This window comes from Schistocerca gregaria, chromosome 11, assembly GCF_023897955.1.
Source record: "Schistocerca gregaria isolate iqSchGreg1 chromosome 11, iqSchGreg1.2, whole genome shotgun sequence".
Classification (NCBI taxonomy): Eukaryota; Metazoa; Arthropoda; class Insecta; order Orthoptera; family Acrididae; genus Schistocerca; species Schistocerca gregaria.
In genome coordinates, this window is record NC_064930.1 from 77,685,683 (window position 1) to 77,705,763 (window position 20,081).

The 20,081-nt window shown below is 39.4% G+C and overlaps 1 protein-coding gene across 1 annotated transcript in view; it reads right to left on the minus strand.

Moving 5' to 3' along the window:
* LOC126295032 (plasma membrane calcium-transporting ATPase 2-like) overlaps positions 1 to 20,081 on the minus strand; it is a 606,942-nt gene that overhangs the window by 447,609 nt on the left and 139,252 nt on the right. Inside the window, exon 6 of the mRNA XM_049987282.1 lies at positions 4,235 to 4,414. Coding sequence (XP_049843239.1) covers positions 4,235 to 4,414 — 180 coding nt within the window. The remainder of the gene's footprint in view (positions 1 to 4,234; positions 4,415 to 20,081) is intronic.

The following is a 20,081-nucleotide window of genomic DNA, read 5'->3' on the forward strand; positions in this document are numbered from 1 at the left end:
CTCCACAGTACATCGATGTTGTCGCCAGTGATCGGCGGAAGGTGCACGTGCCCGTCGACCTGGGACCGGACCGCAACGACGCACGGATGCACGCCAAGACTGTAGGATCCTACGCAGTGCCGTAGGGGGCCGCACCGCCACTTCCCAGCAAATTAGGGACACTGTTGCTCCTGGGGTATCGGCGAGGACCATTCGTAACCGTCTCCATGAAGCTGGGCTACGGTCCCGCACACCGTTAGGCCGTCTTCCGCTCACGACCCAACATCGTGCAGCCCGCCTCCAGTGGTGTCGCGACAGGCGTGAATGGAGGGACGAATGGAGATGTGTCGTCTTCAGCGATGAGAGTCGCTTCTGCCTTGGTGCCAATGATGGTCGTATGCGTGTTTGGCGCCGTGTAGGTGAGCGCCACAATCAGGACTGCATACGACCGAGGCACACAGGGCCAACACCCGGCATCATGGTGTGGGGAGCGATCTCCTACACTGGCCGTACACCTCTGGTGATCGTCGAGGGGACACTGAATAGTGCACGGTACATCCAAACCGTCATCGAACTCATCATTCTACCATTCCTAGACCGGCAAGGGAACTTGCTGTTCCAACAGGACAATGCACGTCCGCATGTATCCCGTGCCACCCAACATGCTCTAGAAGGTGTAAGTCAACTACCCTGGCCAGCAAGATCTCCGGATCTGTCCCCCATTGAGCATGTTTGGGACTGGATGAAGCGTCGTCTCACGCGGTCTGCACTTCCAGCACAAACGCTGGTCCAACTGAGGCGCCAGGTGGAAATGGCATGGCAAGCCATTCCACAGGACTACATCCAGCATCTCTACGATCGTCTCCATGGGAGAATAGCAGCCTGCATTGCTGCGAAAGGTGGATATACACTGTACTAGTGCCGACATTGTTCATGCTTTGTTGCCTGTGTCTATATGCCTGTGGTTCTGTCAGTGTGATCATGTGATGTATCTGACCCCAGGAATGTGTCAATAAAGTTTCCCCTTCCTGGGACAATGAATTCACGGTGTTCTTATTTCAATTTCCAGGAGTGTAGATGGTTCCAATATAGAAGTGAAGCAACCACCTGCTTTTCTCTTGTAGGCTGTACTACTTAATGTTAATATCATTGTTCTGCAACTATGAAATTGCTACCCACAGTGCCCAAGCCATTAATTTAGACAACCTGAGCAGCAATTGAAAATCCAGATTTTCCTAAGTGTAACAAAACAATACCCAGAAATAATTTTCATGCAGACCTTTCCTCCTCTCTGGAGTTCCCCACTAGAGTGCAGACGTCTCCAACAAGGTGCTACCAAAGGAAGATGTTAATTTCTCAAGATCTAAAGGAAATGTAGTAACAAAACTCATTAGCAACAGCTATAAATTTTCTAAGTATACAGATTCAAAGACGGAATATTTCCATTTGCTGAAATGACACATTGCATTGTTCATTGCAAACAGGCCCCTATTCTAACAGCCTGTAACTGCATGCAACAATCTGATAAAAAGCATGCTATTGCATGGAAACTGTTACTGGCTGCACAACACAATAAATAATAACAAAAAATATTTATATGTACACATGTGGGATCACTCTTCAGGCATGGCATAATTTTTTGGGGCAGCTCACCTGCCACAACAAGGTTCTTTATTGTCCAAAAAGTAATTTCAAGGTAGGTAACTACTAGAAGCTCCTGCAAGCGACCATTTAAGAACTTGGAAATGCTCCACCAACTTTTACACATCCGGGAAATTACGTATTTCATTACAATAATTAACACTCTAGACAAATTAGTGTATGACACTGAAACAGTTCGCAAACAGACGATTCAAAGAAACTGCTACATCTGCCTAATATTGTGTAGGGACCCCACGATAAGGCAAAAGTGCCGCAGTACAAGATGGAATGGACTGGAACAGTGTTTTAAGTAATGCTGGTGGAAATTGACACCATGAATCCTGCAGGGCTGTACATAAATCTGTAAGAGTTCGAGGGGGTGGAGATCTCTTCTGAACAGCATGTTGCAAGGCATCCCAGATATGCTCAATAATGTTCGTGTCTGGGGAGTTTGTTGGCCAGAGGAAGTGTTTAAATGCAGAAGAGTGTTCCTGGAGCCACTCTGTAGCAATCCTGGACATGTGAGGCACCACATTGTCCTGCTGGAATTGTCAAAGTCCGTCAGACTGCACAGTGGACATGAATGGATGCAGGTGATCAGACAGAATGCTTAGGTATGTGTCACCTGTCGCAGTCAAATCTAGATGCATCAGGAGTCCCATATCACTCCAACTGCACATGCCCCACACCACTAAAGAGCCTGCACCAGTTTGAATAGTTTCCTCCTAATACACAGGGTCCATGAATTCATCAGGTTGTCTCCATATCCATAGACATCCATCAGCTCGATACAATTTGAAACTAGACTTGTCCGACCAGGCAATATGTTTCCAGACATCAACAGTCCAATGTCAGTATTGAAGCGCCTCAGTCAGGCGTAATGCTTTGTGTTGTGCAGTCATCAAGGGTACACGAGTGGGCCTTCAGCTCTGAAATCCCATACTGATGATGTTTCTTTGAACAGTTCACAGGCTGAAACTTGTTGATGGCCCAGCTGGAGGGAATTGGCACCATGAATCCTGCAGGGATTGAAATCTGCAGCAGTTTGTAAAAGAGTTGCACTTCTGTCACACTGAATGATTCTCTTGAGTCGTCGTTGGTCTCGTTCTTGCAGGATCTTCTTCCAGCCACAGCGATGTCAGAGATTTGACGTTTTACCAGATTCCTGATATTCGTGGTACACTTGTGAAATGGTCATATGGCAAAATCCCCACTTCATTGCTACCTTGGAGATGCTGTGTCACATTGCTCATGTGCCAGTTACAACACCACATTCAAACTCACTCACATCTTGGTAACCTGCCACTGTAGCAGTAGTAACCAATCTACCAACTGCACCAGACACTTGTTGCTGACTGCAGCCCCATATTCTGCCTGTTTACACATCTCTGTATTTTAATACACATGTCTATACTAGTTTCTTTGGCGCTTCAGTGTAGAATACACCCCAGAAAACGAAGCTGCATAGTGAATATGCAAAAACAAAAGTTAGGCGAGATGGGACTCTACTAGGGGCGGAAAAAAGACTTTACAAGAAGTTACTACAACACATTAAGAAACAAAAAGATTTAAGGAATTTTAAACTGGCATGGTGATAAATGTATACAATCCCAAACTATACAGAATCTATAATCTGCTAGAGTTCCTCCTGAATACTTTGGTCAGTAATGTAATCAGTATTAGTGTATGTCATACAGATTTATACATATCTTCTAATTTTTAAACTTGAAGTTTTATACAAAGAAGTTGCAAACTATGGTCATGAAGATGCTGCATAAACTATAAACCTCATTTTCCTTGTTTAATTAATATAATAAGATTAATTGTTGTTGATTCATAAGAAGAGTATTATGACTTAGTATAATTTGTTTCTTTTGTACAAAGGAGAGATAATGATGTAAACTATGATCAACACAATGCTGTAGGAATTGTAAAAATGTTTTTTTTCTTTTAACTAGAATAACTATTTTAAGTTCTTAAGATGAGCAAAAATATAGTTACCTGTATGTATACATTTTCTTACAATTTGTTATGTATGTAAACTTATGTACATTTTAGTACATATAGACTTTACAATCAGCACATTAACTCATGTTGTCTCATCTCATAATGACTGACTTACCCAATCGATTTGTATCTACATATAAAAATGATGAAACAGGCCAATAAAACAATCAATCATTTATCACAGGTTAGGAAGTAGAAGCATGTTTAATAGTAACATGTTTCCTACTAACTTTATTATGTTAAAGACAGCTTACAGCTGCATATTGATAGTTTACTGGTAGTACTGTTTACAGAATTAGTTTCTGGCCGCTGCCTCCTCTGTTAACGTACACTTTGACTCGTTCAACATTACTGACAGTAATCAACAGAAGTGAAATGAATGAAAGAGGCTTCATTGTCAAGGCAAAATAGTGAGGGGTCAAAGAGTATGTACTTGCAAACATTGTAACATCATTAGAAGTCACAGAATTGAGTGGGTACACCTTGAGTATTACAGCCTAAGTCATATTGTTGTAGAATCTTCAAAATATGTTCCTGGAAACTGTAATTCAGAATGAGCAAGGGCAACAGTAAAAAATATAACTAGGAGGAAAATGAACAAAGTCACCTTCTGATTTTTTACTTTCCTCCCCCTCCACTTCTTCCTCCTCCTTCTTCTTCTTCTTGTTCTTTCCCTGCACGTCTTCATCTGCGGCAGCTCCCAGTAATTTGACAATTATTCCAGCCTGAGAATTCACTCCAACAGCAGTTACCAACATCCTACCACTGCCTTCCATCACATGAGTTCCTGTAAACATTTGACAACTTCGCAATCTGAAAATAAATGTACACAGCTGCCCTAAAACAAACTTTAAAAATGAAACTTAAAGGAATAGCAAAAGCTATTTAGTTTTTGCAATAAAAGTTGCAGCTTTCAAAACCAGGAAAGAATTGAGGTGATTATTAGTTTGATTTTTTAACCCCTGTTTGTTTTACAAAATATGCAGCTAGAAGTTTACCACATATGGGACACAAGTTGTTAAGCATTTTTTCACAGACACATAGAATACACAATATTTCACAAGTGATCCTAACAACACATCACAGAAACTGCCAACAAACACAGTTCTTCATTATTGTGGAAGAAGAGTGGGTGAAGTGGAGGATAAATAAAGGAGAGTATAAGTGAAGTCCCTCCAAGTCTAATTTCACACTAGCTCTCATAACATAAATAATTTAAAAGTAAATTGATATGCCTCTACTTCCTGACAGACAGACCATGGGTTGGTCCAGAAACTCTCCATGGAAATAGACTATTTTCTGACATGGTTACAATCTCTTGAAAAGTCCAAGATGATTCAAGTTGCCATATTTCCTGATGCAAGTATGGTCCTTATTCTAGTGAGAAATTGATGTTTCAACTTCCTTGACCTTTTACATAGCAAGCCAGATCTAAGAAAAGAAGGGAAAGGTGGAAGGTGCAAAGAATAGGTAAAAGGGCTATAGGGGGGAAATGAACTTTGAGACAATGCAATGGAAAGGGAAGAGGAAGTAGGTGAAGATGAGATGGAATCTGTGACACTGTGAAAAGCACTTAATACTATACAAAGGACCAAAGGCGAAACAAAATTTAGGAGTAGATGACAGCCCCTCAGAATTACTGAGATCCTTGGGGGAGCAAGCCATGATAAAATTATTCCTCTTGGTATATCTAATATATGGGACAGGAGAAATACCCTTATACCCAAAGAAGAATGTAATAATTCCGGTTTCAAATAAGGCAGATGTATTACTGATACTCTAGTTTAGTGTCATTTCACATTAATTCACTCTTGGCATGTCATCCATCACCTAAGATTTGGATAAAATTTAGCTTATTTGTTCTACCTATAAATGTAAGCAAGCACGTCAAATTTTAGCACTTTATCTCTCTCAGTTTCCATTTTATGGGACTTCAAAGTTTAGAAGTTTTGTCATTTTTATCGTTGTAATGGCACAAAATGATACCTGCCAACACTTTGAAAATAAATGGCTAATTTTGTATTTACCACCCAGTCTCTGTGAAATAAGCATAGACAAGATTACGAAATCTATCTAGGAAATGGGCAATGAATCCAGCCCCCACATTCATTGACAAGGTTCTGCTACAGGAAGAAACAGAAACTGAGCTAACAGAATGGAACAGTATGTTCAACAATTTTGGACTGAAGACAAGACACCAAGACCATAGAAATTACCATCAGTAGGGAAGGAACAATCTTGAACTTTCATTTGGAATTGATGAAATCAGAACCAGTTTGCCATTTCAAATACCTAACAAGCACAACTGCCAGACAATTGTACTGCCCCCAGAATTTTACGAAAGTCTGGAGACCCTTGTGTTCCAGCCATTTTGAACATGCGTTACTTTAAAGCAGGGCATAAGGATGAGCATGGGATACTGCACCCATTTATTGTTTGTGCAGGCAAAACTGGAAAGGAGATAATTCGTCAGTGCTCGCAAGTGTTCAGTGTGGCCTGGAAGCTCCATGGCTGGCTGCAAAGAGTAATGTAACATTGTATTGTTAAAAAACAAATGGAGAGACTCGAAATAGTGACTGTTTATTAGACGTTGAACTGCTGTTGAGAGTACGTGGACTGGACGTGGATAGTCAGCCACGATAAAAGCTTATGTATTAATTGTGTTCAAAAAGGTGTAATTAACTGATTCTGGGTGCCTGGTAATGTGTGGGCTTTCGTCACAAAGTTTAGTTGTGGAAATAAGCGAGTGTACTTTTAATGATAACTAGATTAAAGGCAAACCAAAACACAATGGAAAAAGAACATCAAAGTGGAAATAAGTAAGTTCTGGTGCATTGAACGATATTCCAATATTTTTAAATAAGAAGAGAAAGAGCAAGAGAGTGAAAATTTCCCCTTCCTAGCAGTGAAATCTTCGGAGAAGTGTCCGGTGCTAGCAGAAGACATCAGCGCTGCAAGAAAGCAGAACCAGCATTCTTCAACAAGTAAGTCCACGAAAATGCTCAAGCTGTATAGAGAGAGCTTAACATTACACCAGGCCACTGCAAGAACGTGGTGACCATAAGAAAAGACCTGAGAAAGAATGGGAAATATTAAAGAAGAAGCTATTAACAAAAACAGTTGTGAGTTGCCATAGCAAGTGATAACAGCGAGGCTGAAGAGCGATTCCACGATACCTATCCAGAAATATAGTATTGATAAATGGTGAAATGATTAAGGGAATCAAGAAAATCACACAACACTGCAGTTAGTTTCAAATCACTCACGCTGCTGTCTACAAACACTGACGCCACCGCACACCAATGCCGATACCGCCGTACACCAAGGCCAATATCGCATCACACCAACGCCTACGCCGCTGTCCAAAAAACCCAATGCCACCATCCACAAAAACTGATGCCGCTGTCTACCTACGCTGACACTGCTGTACACCAACGCCGACGTCCACAAAAACAGACGCCGCTGTCTACTTGCGCCGACGCCGCCATCCACCAATGCCAACACAGCCATCCTCAAAAGCTGACGCTGTGGTCCACCTACGCCGACACCGCCGTCCATCAATGCTGACACCGCCGTACAGCGGGTTCCGACGTCGCCTTCCACCGATGCCGGGTGAGCTACTACTGACCTATGATTGATTGTGAAGTGTGGGGGGTTGTGGAAATACGCAAGTGTACTTTTAATGATAACTAGATTAAAGGCAAAACAAAACACAATGGAAAAAGAACATCAATCTGTAGAGTCTGTTGGGGCTATGGGAATCGAAAAACGGGGGCCAGATTTAGGTGAATTAATGAGATTTATCAAAGTGCAGTTTAAATCACAGAACACAAAGCAGGACGAACTGAACACTTAGATTTGCAAAACACAAAACTAGAGGCTCAAGTTAATATCCTAAGTAATCAAATGCAAGAATGGAAATAAGAATTGTCCGATTACCTGAGTGAACAGAGAAATATTTTATTTAAGGATTTAGAACAAAGAAATAAAGCTAATCTAAAAGGGTTAGTTCAAAAATTAGAATATGATGTTGACTGTAAATGTAATAATTTGGAAACACAGTTTAACAAAAAATACAACTCTTTGAACAATGTATGTAATGTTACATTTGATGTGGTCGAACAAGAATTAATTACGCTAAAAGCCAATGTCCAGAAACAAAATAAGTTGCTCCCCCTAGTACAGGCACAAATTTCAGGGGTCAAATCATGGGTGGAAACTGTAAAACAGAACTTCAAAGAAAAGTTAATGACTGCAGAGCTTATAAATTTGAATGGCTTAGAAGAACAAGTAGAAGAATTAAAAGGATGAAAGGTTGAAGAGAAACTAAGTGTTGATATCTCTTTGTCTAGAGTAACTTCCATGTTAGATAACACCAAGAAAAACTTAAAAACTTTGAGGAAAGAATTCAAGCTTATGCAGGAGAAACTAGAGAAAGGCAGTTTCCCAAAATATTATATTAAATGACATGATAATTAATTTGCAATGGGGATCACATTCAGGCTTGTCAAGACAGTTTCCTAAATTCAAACCAGACGGGGAGGTACACCCCACCCATTTCTTAAAACGGGTAGATAAATACAATGCAACCACAACTGACCCAGAATACCACATAGATGACTTAGTATTAGTAAAACACCACCTTCGAGGTTCAGCAGTGAAAAAAAGAAACACACAATTTTTTCTGAAATACATAGGACCTTATCGTATTCAATCAATAGTACACCATAAAACCCTATATTTAGTAGATCCTGTGATGGGAGAGGAAAACCTGATGTATAATGTTAAGGATATAAAACGATATGCACAAAACCCCCAGGGACGTTGACGTTCTGTGTCACTGGGCGGAGTGACGTCCGCCGGTCCCCGAGTTGGGTTCGATGTTACTTCCACATTAGTTTTCCTACACTAACTCCCTTCAAATCTTTGACTATACTGTAATCTATTTGTAGCCCTTAATCTATCCTATCATATTAGTATTAAAAGAGACCAATTATGACTACACAATTATGACTAATTTAAGGAGTCATAATAAACAGTAACATCTAAGCATGAGATAAAACTAACAGGGTAACATTCTAACAGGAGAAATAATATGGTGGTACTGTTTAGGAAGAATGATACCTAGATGACATAAACTGAACATGTGTATAAAATATAGAGTGAAGTGACTAACTGAATAACTATTTGATTATAGTGTATATAATTTCTATTTTTACAGAATGTTTTATATTTTTTGTAAAGTGTGATGTGATTGGGGAGGGTTTATATCTAATTTTGGAAGAGGTGGGTAGCATAGGCACACCATGCCCTTCATACAACCCATGCAAACAAGTGTGACTGGTTCTTCATCATTTTCCATTCCATGGGAGTTACTAAGATCTTTTCTTCAGGAAATTCAAAATGACGTTGAGAATGTCCGTTCTGCAGGAGACGCCGAACATCATACCTCCTCCGGCTTCTCACTTAAGTACCAGCGAAGTGGGGATCTTGGGGAAGGGGGGTGGGAAGGGTTTCCTGTCTTTCGGACTGTCTTCTTTCTTTCTTGATCTTAGCAACCAATTCTTTTATCTCCTTTCTTACTTCTCTTAAAAGAACCAATCCATCTTTCCCTCTGTCTACATTCATATACTTCTATCGCTGAAGTCTTTCTCTTTTCCATCATTTCTATAAATCTCCAACTAAGAACCTTAGTGGGCCGAAGAATCAGGACACACGATCACACTTCCACACTCAAACAATTAAATACAAAGAAGTAGATAAGTAATACACAGGGAGATGTAACAACTGTCACAGATATGGGAGGAAGAAGTGCTCAGAAAGGGCTCGAGCACATGTGCTAAGTAATGATGGTTGCACATGTCAAGTGAAATGGTATAGTAAGCTTAAGCTAAAGGAACAAGGGGGGGGGGGGGGGTGACAAAGTGTATATCCACCTGTGTTCATAGCTATAGTAGTACAAAGTAATATGAATGGAGATAAAAAGAAATAGATATTAAGCCACGAGGTACCGAGTCAAATAAGTTTCTGATGAATAATAGGACTGTGCAGACCGAATAGCCCAAAGAAAAGAAATAAAGTTACAATCATGGACAAAACATATTTAGTTATTAAGGCTATATAAGTGAGCTGTAAGCAATAAACAAGTGAAGAATTTAAGCAGGGAGTCTGAAGGACTCAGGAGGAGGAAAGGAGAGGTAGATAGAAATTTTACCAGATAATTTTAAATGAAATAGTGTGCAGAGGAGTACGAAAGAGGCAAGACTATGAATCATTGTTAGAGAAGATAGGGAGGGCGCATCCGATATAGATGAAATGAGAGAAAGATATGCAGGTCGGCAGACCCAGAGGAGGCTGACCTATAGTGTGCAGGCATGGGCACCAAAAAGGTGATTGACCTGTACCATAGTTTAGTATAAATAGAAGGGGCGTACCTACCAAAGGATGAGGTAGAAGATGTTTTCATGGTATCAACCATTACGTAGATGGGAACCCAAACGGAAAGGGTGGTATAGTGAGCTGAGATTGTAGTGGAAAGTTTCTCCTGCTAAATTCTAAAATTTTTAAATAGAAAAGATGCGTCCTGCATGAGGAGATAGAAAAAGAGAGAAAACCTCGAGTACAACTAATTTTTTTCAGACCCGGGAAAAATGTGGTTATCATTGCAACAGCTTCTTTAAAAAAAAAAAAGTAAAGACTCTACTCAGAATAACGGCTGATCTGTGAAACTGGCTAAGGGGAGGGACTTATTTTGACTCAATCCTGGAAGCAAGAGTAGATGAATCTATTAGAAATAGCTAATACTTGTACTATTAGTTTATCATATTATTATGTCTATGGAAGATATTACCAACAGCTTAATGAAATACCGGAGATGGAAGAGAGTTTTTGTGCCTAATGTTTTTATGTAGTACAAAGTAACAAGATAAGTGTTGAGAAAAAAAAAAATTAAAATATATGTTGTGTGCAAAATAACCAGTGTTGGAGCTAAGGGGAGAGGTATGTAGTGCCCCCAGAATTTTACAAAAGTCTGGAGACACTTGTGTTCTAGCCGTTTTGAACACATGTTATTTTAAAGCAGGGCATAAGGATGAGCATGAGATACTGCACCCATTTATTGTCGGTGCAGGCAAAACTGGAAGTGAGATAATTCGTCGGCACTGGCAAGTGTTCAGCGCGATCTGCCAAGAATAAGCAAATACAGCCGGAAAGCTCCGAGGCCGGCTGCAAAGAGTAATGTAGCACTGTATTGTTAAAAAACACATGAAGAGACTCAAAGTAGTGACTGTTTATTAGATGTTGAACTGCTGTTGAGAGTACATGGACTGGACATGTATAGTCAGCCACGATAAAAGCTTATGTATTAATTGTGTTCTAAAAGGTGTAATTAAATGATTCTGGGTGTCCGGTAATGTGTGGGCTTACGTCATAAAGTTCAGTTGCTTTTTGTACAAAGTGGAAATAAATATGTTCTGGTGCATTGAATGATATTCCAAGAGTAGCGTATTTTTTTAAATACAATGAGAGAGAGCAAGAGAGTGAAAATTTCCCCTTCCTAGCAGTGAAATCTTGGGAGAATTGTCCGGTGCTAGCAGAAGACATCGGCACTGCAAGAAAGCAGAACCAGCATTCTTCAACAAGTAAGTCCATGAAAATTCTTAAGCTGTATAAAGAGAGCTCAATATTACACCGGGCCACTGCAAAATACTGTACTGTTGTGATCTTCAGTCTGAAGAAAAGTTTGATGTAGCTCTCCACGCAATTCTGTCCTGTGTGAGCCTCTTCCTCTCTGCTAACTATTGCAAACCTACAGCCTTCTGAATCTGCTAACTGTATTCATCTGTAGGTACCTCTCTAGGATTTTTATCCCCCACACTTCCCTCTAACCCCTTGATGTCCCAGAACTTGTTCTTTTGGTAACATTGTGCCATGAACTTCTTGTCTTCCCCAATTCTATTCAGTACATCCTCATTACTTACATGATCTAACCATATAATCTTCAACATTCTTCTGTAGAATCACATTTCAGAAGCTTCTATTTTGATTAAACTGTTTATCATCCATGTTTCACTTCCATACACAGCTATTCTTCAGATACAGAGCGACAATTATTGAACTATGTGAAATAAAATAATCATAACTCCTGACCAGTTTTGCGTTAGGACATTCAGACTGTACAGTTGGGCCTGAGGCATGATGGGAATTAGTATGTGAATATGATTTGGTTTCGTGACTAAGCTGACTTTCATTTGGATGGGTTTGTCAATAAGAAAAGTGGTGCATTTGGGAGACTGAGAATCCACATTTCATGATCAAGATGTCTCTTCACCCTCAACGGATAACTATCTAGTGTGCTATGTCCAGTCACGGGATAATCGGTGCAACATTCCTTGATGGCACGGTGTGACTGCAGAACGGTACGTGATGATTTTGGAAGATAATTTCTTCCCCACTGTCCAAAGTGACCCTGATTTTGGCCACATGGTCTGAGGCATTTTGTCATGGTCCGTGCAGCTTCCCCTGTCGGAGGTTTGTGTCCTCCTTTGTGTGTGTGTGTGTGTGTGTGTGTGTGTGTGTGTGTGTGTGTGTGATCCTTGGCGTAAGTTAGTTTAAGTTATATTAAATAGTGTGCAAGCTTAGGGATCGACGACCTTAGCAGTTTGGTCCCATAAGACCTTACCACAAATTTCCAATTACCTGATTTTGGCAAGATATGGTTCATGCAAGATGTGGTTTATGCAAGATGGAGCTCAACCCCATCACAGCAAGAGAGTGTTTGATGTCCAGGAGGAGCACTTTGGGGACCGCATTCTGGCTCTGGGGCACCCAGAGACCATTGGCATGGGCCTTGATTGGCCGCCATATTCTCTGGATCTGAACACACGTGACTCCTTTTTTGGGGCTATATTAAAGACAAGGTGCACAGCAATAACCCCCAAAACCATTGCTGAGCTGAAGATGTAATCAACAGCATCAACGTTCTGACACTTCAGTGGGTCACATAGAATTTTGCTATTTGTCTGTGCCACATCATTGCCAGTGATGGCAGGCATATTGAACATGTCATAACCTAAATCTGAATATCTGTAGGGATGTTTATATGTGGAATGCAGTGTGTGCACACTGTTCTTTTCCATATAGTTCAATAATTGTCACCCTGTAAATACTTTTGGAGAAGTATTTCTAACACTTTAATTGGTACTCAATGATAACAAATTTCTTTTTTACACAACTGCTTTTCTTCCCATTGCCAGCCTACATTTTGTATCCTCTCTACTTTGGCCATCATCAGTTATTTTGGTGCCCAAATAGCAGAACTCATCTACTACTTTAAGTGTCTCATTTCCTAATCTAATTTCCTTAGCATCATCTGATTTAATTCACCTATGTTCCTTTATTCTTGCCTTCTTTTGCTGATGTTCATCTTATATCCTCCTTTCAAGACACTGTTCATTCCATTCAACTGCTCTTCCAAGTCCTTTGCTGTCTCTGACAAAATTACAATGTCATCACCAAACTTTTTTTTTTTTTTTTTTTTGCTGCTTCTTCAATGTACAGATTGAATAACATTGGGGATAGGCTACAACTCTGTTTCACTCCCTTCTCAACCACCCACTGCTTTCCCTTTAAGCCCCTGGACTATAATTACTGTCATCTTGTTCCTGTACAAGATTTTTAATAGACTTTTGTTCCCTGTATTTTACTGCTGCTACCTTCAAATTTCAAAGAGAGTATTACATTCAATACTATGAAGCAGGAAATACTTAGCAGGGCACAGAAGGCAACCAGTTTTTAGAATCAAGTCAAAAACCTTCTATGGGACCACAAAAGGCAAAAATTACCCATACTACACATACTTTGAGCCAATTCTTGCTTGCGGTTTATAGATATAAGCCTTACAGGAAAAAGACTTCAGCAGCATTCAAGTGGCAAAAATATGATTCATAAGAATTATAAACCTAAGTACTGGAAAGGATAGATAAAAAAGGTGTTGAATGAGAATTTACCCATACTGAAATCACTGTCACTAGTATAATCAAAACAGAGTGCAGCAGTATGGGCACATTACTAGAATGTACAGTAATTATTTTAAAATACACATCCAAGACAAAAGAAAAATGTAGAAAGCCATGAAAATGCTGGACAGATACAATGAAGTCAGATGTGGTGGAGAGAGGATTCCAATAGCAAGATGTCCAGAAAAAGAAGATCTATGAAAACAGGAGATGGTGAGCACTTGTACCAAACACCCATAAAACAGGAGTTGGAAAATAATAATAATAATAATAATAATAATAATAATTATTATTATTATTATTATTATTATTATTATTATTATTATTATGATACTGAGCAGTATGAAGATTGTACAAAAAAATATTTCATATCTCTAAGTAAAACCATCAAGATAGGAAAAAAATGTATACATATATGTTTTATTCTATTTTGACAGCAATTTGTTTCACAATTACTCAAATACCATATAAAGAAAAAGGGATAATCAGTAAACAATTGTTTTTAAAATAATTCTCTCAAAGTATGGGCTCTCTCTTGGGAAAATAAAAATTAATGGTGTTTGTTCTGTCATTATTCTTTTTGTAATAACAGTTTTTATTTTTTACTTTTTCCTTGAGAGCCTAAACGAAACTATGTAAATTTCTAGGACCCTGTAAAAACATGCTTTTATCCTCGCTGAAATTTTTGATTAAACTTATAAAAGAAACATACATTATTAATAATATTTTTTAAAAGTTGAAGTTAATTCACTTCTTTAAATAAGTTTACTCACAGTAGATGTAATTTATAACAGTTACATTTTTCTGAGTAGAGTGTCTACACTTCTCTGAAAATTGAATGCTTTAGGACACTCAGCAACAGTACATAATTTATGAATAGAAAATTACCCACTCATTTGGGCCAATGGAATGACAGCAAAGTTCCTACAAGATGCAGAATTTGTACGGTAACATCATGTTCTGTTGTATTTAGTTCAATGATTATCCCACACTATCACAGAATGGAATATTTACAAGCTCCATATCTTGATAGACTATGGACCTGTTGCTTAATAAAATAACATGAACAATTTACACCAATGTACAAAGTAAAAATAAATTCAGTTGCTTGCTACCCCTGCATCACTGTGTTAATCTCAGAAAAATTAGAAATACTTTCAAGTTTTTGAATACCTATTTTGTCAACTGCACAATTGTTTTAAATAAAAGGGTTTATCAGCAAAAAACAACTGTTGAAGAGAGGACAGAAATTGAAACCTGAAGTAACTGATTTATTAACAAATTTTTACCAATTTATAATATGCCTAGTGTTTTCTCAGACATACAAGATGTTGGAAACAGAGGGTAAAACAGTGTGAAAGAAAGCAGTTGGTTTTATGCATTTTACATGAAATTTATTCATACTTTTAGATCTTTGGTAATAACGTTTTCCCTGGTGTGTGTGTGTGTGTGTGTGTTTACATTTTTATAATATTTCCCATTTTATTACTTATACGCATCTGTGAAGAACTTTTGGAGATTTGAGATCTTAAAGAAACGAACATCTACATTTGCACTTAAGAAGAAGCTGTAAATGCTCCTTATTTTAAATCCCTAAAGGTTTTTGGCTGAATGCTTTGAAATTCTGATACAACATCCCAATGGAATATATGCGTTTTTATACACCCAATTTTTAAAAACTTGTAATATATAATGTTTACAAATTTGACAATAGGGAAACTTTGTCACAAAAAATAAAATAAAATAAATAAAAGATCAAGAATTTACACACACACACTCACACACACACCACTTTCTGGAAGTAGAAGTATCCACAACCTTTAGTGGTTAGATTTTTTAGGGAATCTGAAGCAAGGAGGGTCATTAGTGATGTGGAACCCACCTTGACATGTCATTTAAAGGCTAAATTAGCAGCCTCTGTGACTGAAAAAAGTTTGATCCCATCAAAATATGTAGCTTGTAAATATTTTAATCTGTGGTACTCCAAGATAATCACTGAACTAAATACCACAGTACATGATGTTACTGTACAATGTATGCATGTTTTAGGACCTTTGCTATTGTTTCATAGGCTCAAATGAAGGGATATTTGTGCATTCTTCATATTATTGCTGTTGCTTGAAACATTAAGGAGAAGAACTGAACTATTTTAAGAGGAATGTACCTGCTCTATTCAAGGGATATTATAAATTTTCAACTGCACATAGAACTGTTTTAAAAAGTGAATTAATATCAGCTCTTTTTTCATATTAAAAAACTGTTCTTTAAGGCTATTTCTTTTGTAAGTTTAATCAGTTAAAATTTTAGTTAGGACAAAAGTAGATTATTCAGGATGATGGAAATTTCCGTGTTTTATTTTAGGCTCCCCACAAACCAAAATAACAAAAGAACTTTGTGACTATTAATTGTATTATCCCATGTTACAGCTCATGCTTTGAGCATCATTTTGCAAAATAAATTATGGATCATCCCTTTTCTTTCATGTGTTACAGATGTAATGGTAAACCATGTTTCCTGTGAAATAAAATACAAACATGAGATATGAGGTACTGGCAGGTGGTTGTAAAGCTGTTAGGATGGGTGGAGAGTCATACTCCTGTTAGTGGAACATGTGTCTGTGAAATACAAGGTTCCCAGTTCAAATCCCAGTCTGACACACAGTTTTAATATGCCATTAAGTTTCAAAACACAAACGTGAAAGTACACTCCTGGAAATGGAAAAAAGATCACATTGATACCGGTGTGTCAGACCCACCATACTTGCTCCGGACACTGCGAGAGGGCTGTACAAGCAATGATCACACGCACGGCACAGCGGACACACCAGGAACCGCAGTGTTGGCCGTCGAATGATGATAGCTGCGCAGCATTTGTGCACTGCCGCCGTCAGTGTCAGCCAGTTTGCCGCGGCATACGGAGCTCCATCGCAGTCTTTAACACTGGTAGCATGCCGCGACAGTGTGGACGTGAACCGTATGTGCAGTTGACGGACTTTGAGCGAGGGCGTATAGTGGGCATGTGGGAGGCCGGGTGGACGTACCGCCGAATTGCTCAACACGTGGGGCATGAGGTCTCCACAGTACATCGATGTTGTCGCCAGTGATCGGCGGAAGGTGCACATGCCCGTCGACCTGGAACCGGACCGCAGCGGCGCACGGATGCACGCCAAGACCGTAGGATCCTACGCAGTGCCATAGGGGACCGCACCGCCACTTCCCAGCAAATTAGGGACACTGTTGCTCCTGGGGTATCGGCGAGGACCATTCGCAACTGTCTCCATGAAGCTGGGCTATGGTCACGCACACCGTTAGGCCGTCTTCCGCTCACGCCCCAACATCGTGCAGCCCACCTCCAGTGGTGTCGCGACAGGCATGATGGACGGACGAATGGAGACGTGTCGTCTTCAGCGATGAGAGTCGCTTCTGCCTTGGTGTCAATGATGGTCGTATGCGTGTTTGGCGCCGTGCAGGTGAGCGCCACAATCAGGACTGCATACGACCGAGGCACACAGGGCCAACACCCGGCATCATGGTGTGGGGGGGACACTGAATAGTGCCCGGTACATCCAAACCGTCATCGAACCCATCGTTCTACCATTCCTAGACCGGCAAGGGAACTTGCTGCTCCAACAGGACAATGCACGTCCGCATGTATCCCGTGCCACCCAACATGCTCTAGAAGGTGTAAGTCAATTACCCTGGCCAGCAAGATCTCCGGATCTGTCCCCCATTGAGCATGTTTGGGACTGGATGAAGCGTCGTCTCACGTGGTCTGCACTTCCAGCACGAACGCTGGTCCAACTGAGGCGCCAGGTGGAAATGGCATGGCAAGCCGTTCCACAGGACTAAATCCAGCATCTCTACGATCGTCTCCATGGGAGGATAGCAGCCTGCATTGCTGCGAAAGGTGGATATACACTGTACTAGTGCCGACATTGTGCATGCTCTGTTGCCTGTGTCTATGTGCCTGTGGTTCTGTCAGTGTGATCATGTGATGTATCTGACCCCAGGAATGTGTCAATAAAGTTTCCCCTTCCTGGGACAATGAATTCACGGTGTTCTTATTTCAATTTCCAGGAGTGTATTATTTTATCCCTGTCTTGATGGTGCTTAAAGGTATGTGATTTTTTTTGTACAATCCTTGTACTACAGAATATATACAAGAACAAAGTATCATACAGACTGGATGAACCACCAGTTGAGACACCCCCTTTCATTCCTGTCATGTCCCGGTGAGTGCCGACAACACTGTAGCTCAAAACAAGTAAGTACCAACAGGCCCCTATATAGACTTTTACCATCTCCTTGCAGAAATGAATACTATAGTTGAATATTTGACCAATTTAAAAGTAATTTCAACTCTGACTACAAATGGATTCAAGCAAACTTCAGTTTAAATGAGGCGGATGTTGCTAAAAAGCCAAAATACACGGTATACATTACCATGGTTGGTGACACATCATAATATGTTGCCCGCTCACTAATCCCCTCCTCACAGTCATCTAGTTCTCAGGCAAGCTGGTATCACTGCTCCCCATCCATCCATTCCATAGTGCTGTGCTTTAACAACCCTCAAATCAAAACCGATTATGGATAGGCACATAAACACTTCAAAATCGACTGTGGAAATCCACTTCTGGTTGCTGGTTTTTCAATTATGCAATAGGTTTTAGCTCCCATGTAAAAGGGACGGGTTTTTAAACATGCTTAAGCTATCAGATTTCGTCTTGTTTATAAAAATGTTTCACTAACATGGACGGAGTGGATTTTATTTCACAGTGAGGGATAAGCAGAAATATCAGAAGCTGTTTATGCCTCAACTAGTTGCAGAGAAATAGCGATTGCACTGACTAAATCATAAACTGGAACAGGTGTTTTCCAGGCATCATATTTAACTGGGCTAGTAAACAGCTTCAAACTTTTAACATGTAAACAATAGTGTATAGCAGTAGAAAATGTGATATCTTCTCTCCAATAATTTGGGCTGAATAGGATTAGTGCGGTAATCTCCCACTGTGCAGCACTGCAATTGTTTTGCGGACTGTGCTCAGTGTTGTCTATAAACATTATATCATGTGCTTCATTGCTGAATTGCGGGTATTTTGAGTTATATGTGTGCAATTCTGGAGCAGTACAGGTTATTAGTGGTGCTTGATTATAAATTGAACCAAAATACATGGTTGCCAAGTGAGTATTTCATTTGAAATTAATAGTTGGGTCTGCAGAGACTGTACCCAAACTAATTTTTTGCTACATGAAATGTTGCTTTTATTTCAAAATGAAGGAACTTACATCCACAAAAGTACCTAAATCAGAACAGAAACTTTCCAAGTGTCCAGCAGTTAAGAGGTGAGAAAATACATAGAAATTTTATTTTAGCATGTTGTAATTTTTAATCATGGCCTAGTTCTGCTCTATGGACTGGTAGACCTATGAGAATTTTCTTCTTTTCAGCTGTAGGCACACTCCATTATGGTCACTTTTTGGCAAGCAGCATTTATTTTGAGACTACTCTTGTTGTGCCTTGTGAGATATAGGTGCATTCTTGGTTGAGTACCAGCCAAGAAAATCTAAATCCTGACTGAAAGGCTTGAAGTAATAGTTGAAGAAACAACATTGGGAGAGGATTAAAGATTGTCAGTATTCTACAGTACAGAATAGAATAGAAGTTTATTGCCTCGTAACATACAATTTCAAGCCACTGACTTAAAGTACTGGAGGTTCATCAAAACACAAAAACTAGCTTACAATTTTCCTTATAATCTCAATGATATAATACACAGTATAATAATTAATTAATTAATTAAACAATAAATAATTTCTCTTAGAAAGTAATGAACTTTTAAAAATTAACAATCCTAACTACGTGCTCTCTTCTGCTCAGATTTTCTGGTTATCATTTATGAAATCATCTACTAAATAGTAACATTTCTGCACTAGTTTCTTGTATATGGTTTTTAGCAGTGTTTCTAAATTTATGCTGAGCAATTCTCATCCTTTCACTTTATTATAAATTTTCATACCCATACAATGTGGAGTTTGAGCATAAAATTTTAAACAGTCAGTGGACAGCATAAAATTATTTTGATTTCTGTTGTTGTAATAATGTTGAAAATAATTTGCTACAAATAAATCAGGGTTAATGTATATGAAGGTAATCAGCTTATATATGTATAATGAAGGAACACTTAATGGATGAGGGTGATTTGAAAAGTTCTCAGAATCACCAGGATAGGCGCTAGTGAAACGAGTTGTTCACATGATATTCATTGGAGTGTTGCCTGTAAACACGAGCAACATTAGTGCTTTTGGAAGACAGCTGTGGTGGTGACATGGCTCTGTTGTTGTTGCCGCATAGTGATTTGCAAAGATGGAAAAACACTGAGATTCATGCAGTGATTAAGTACTTCGCAAACAAAGGTATCAAAGCACAGGACAC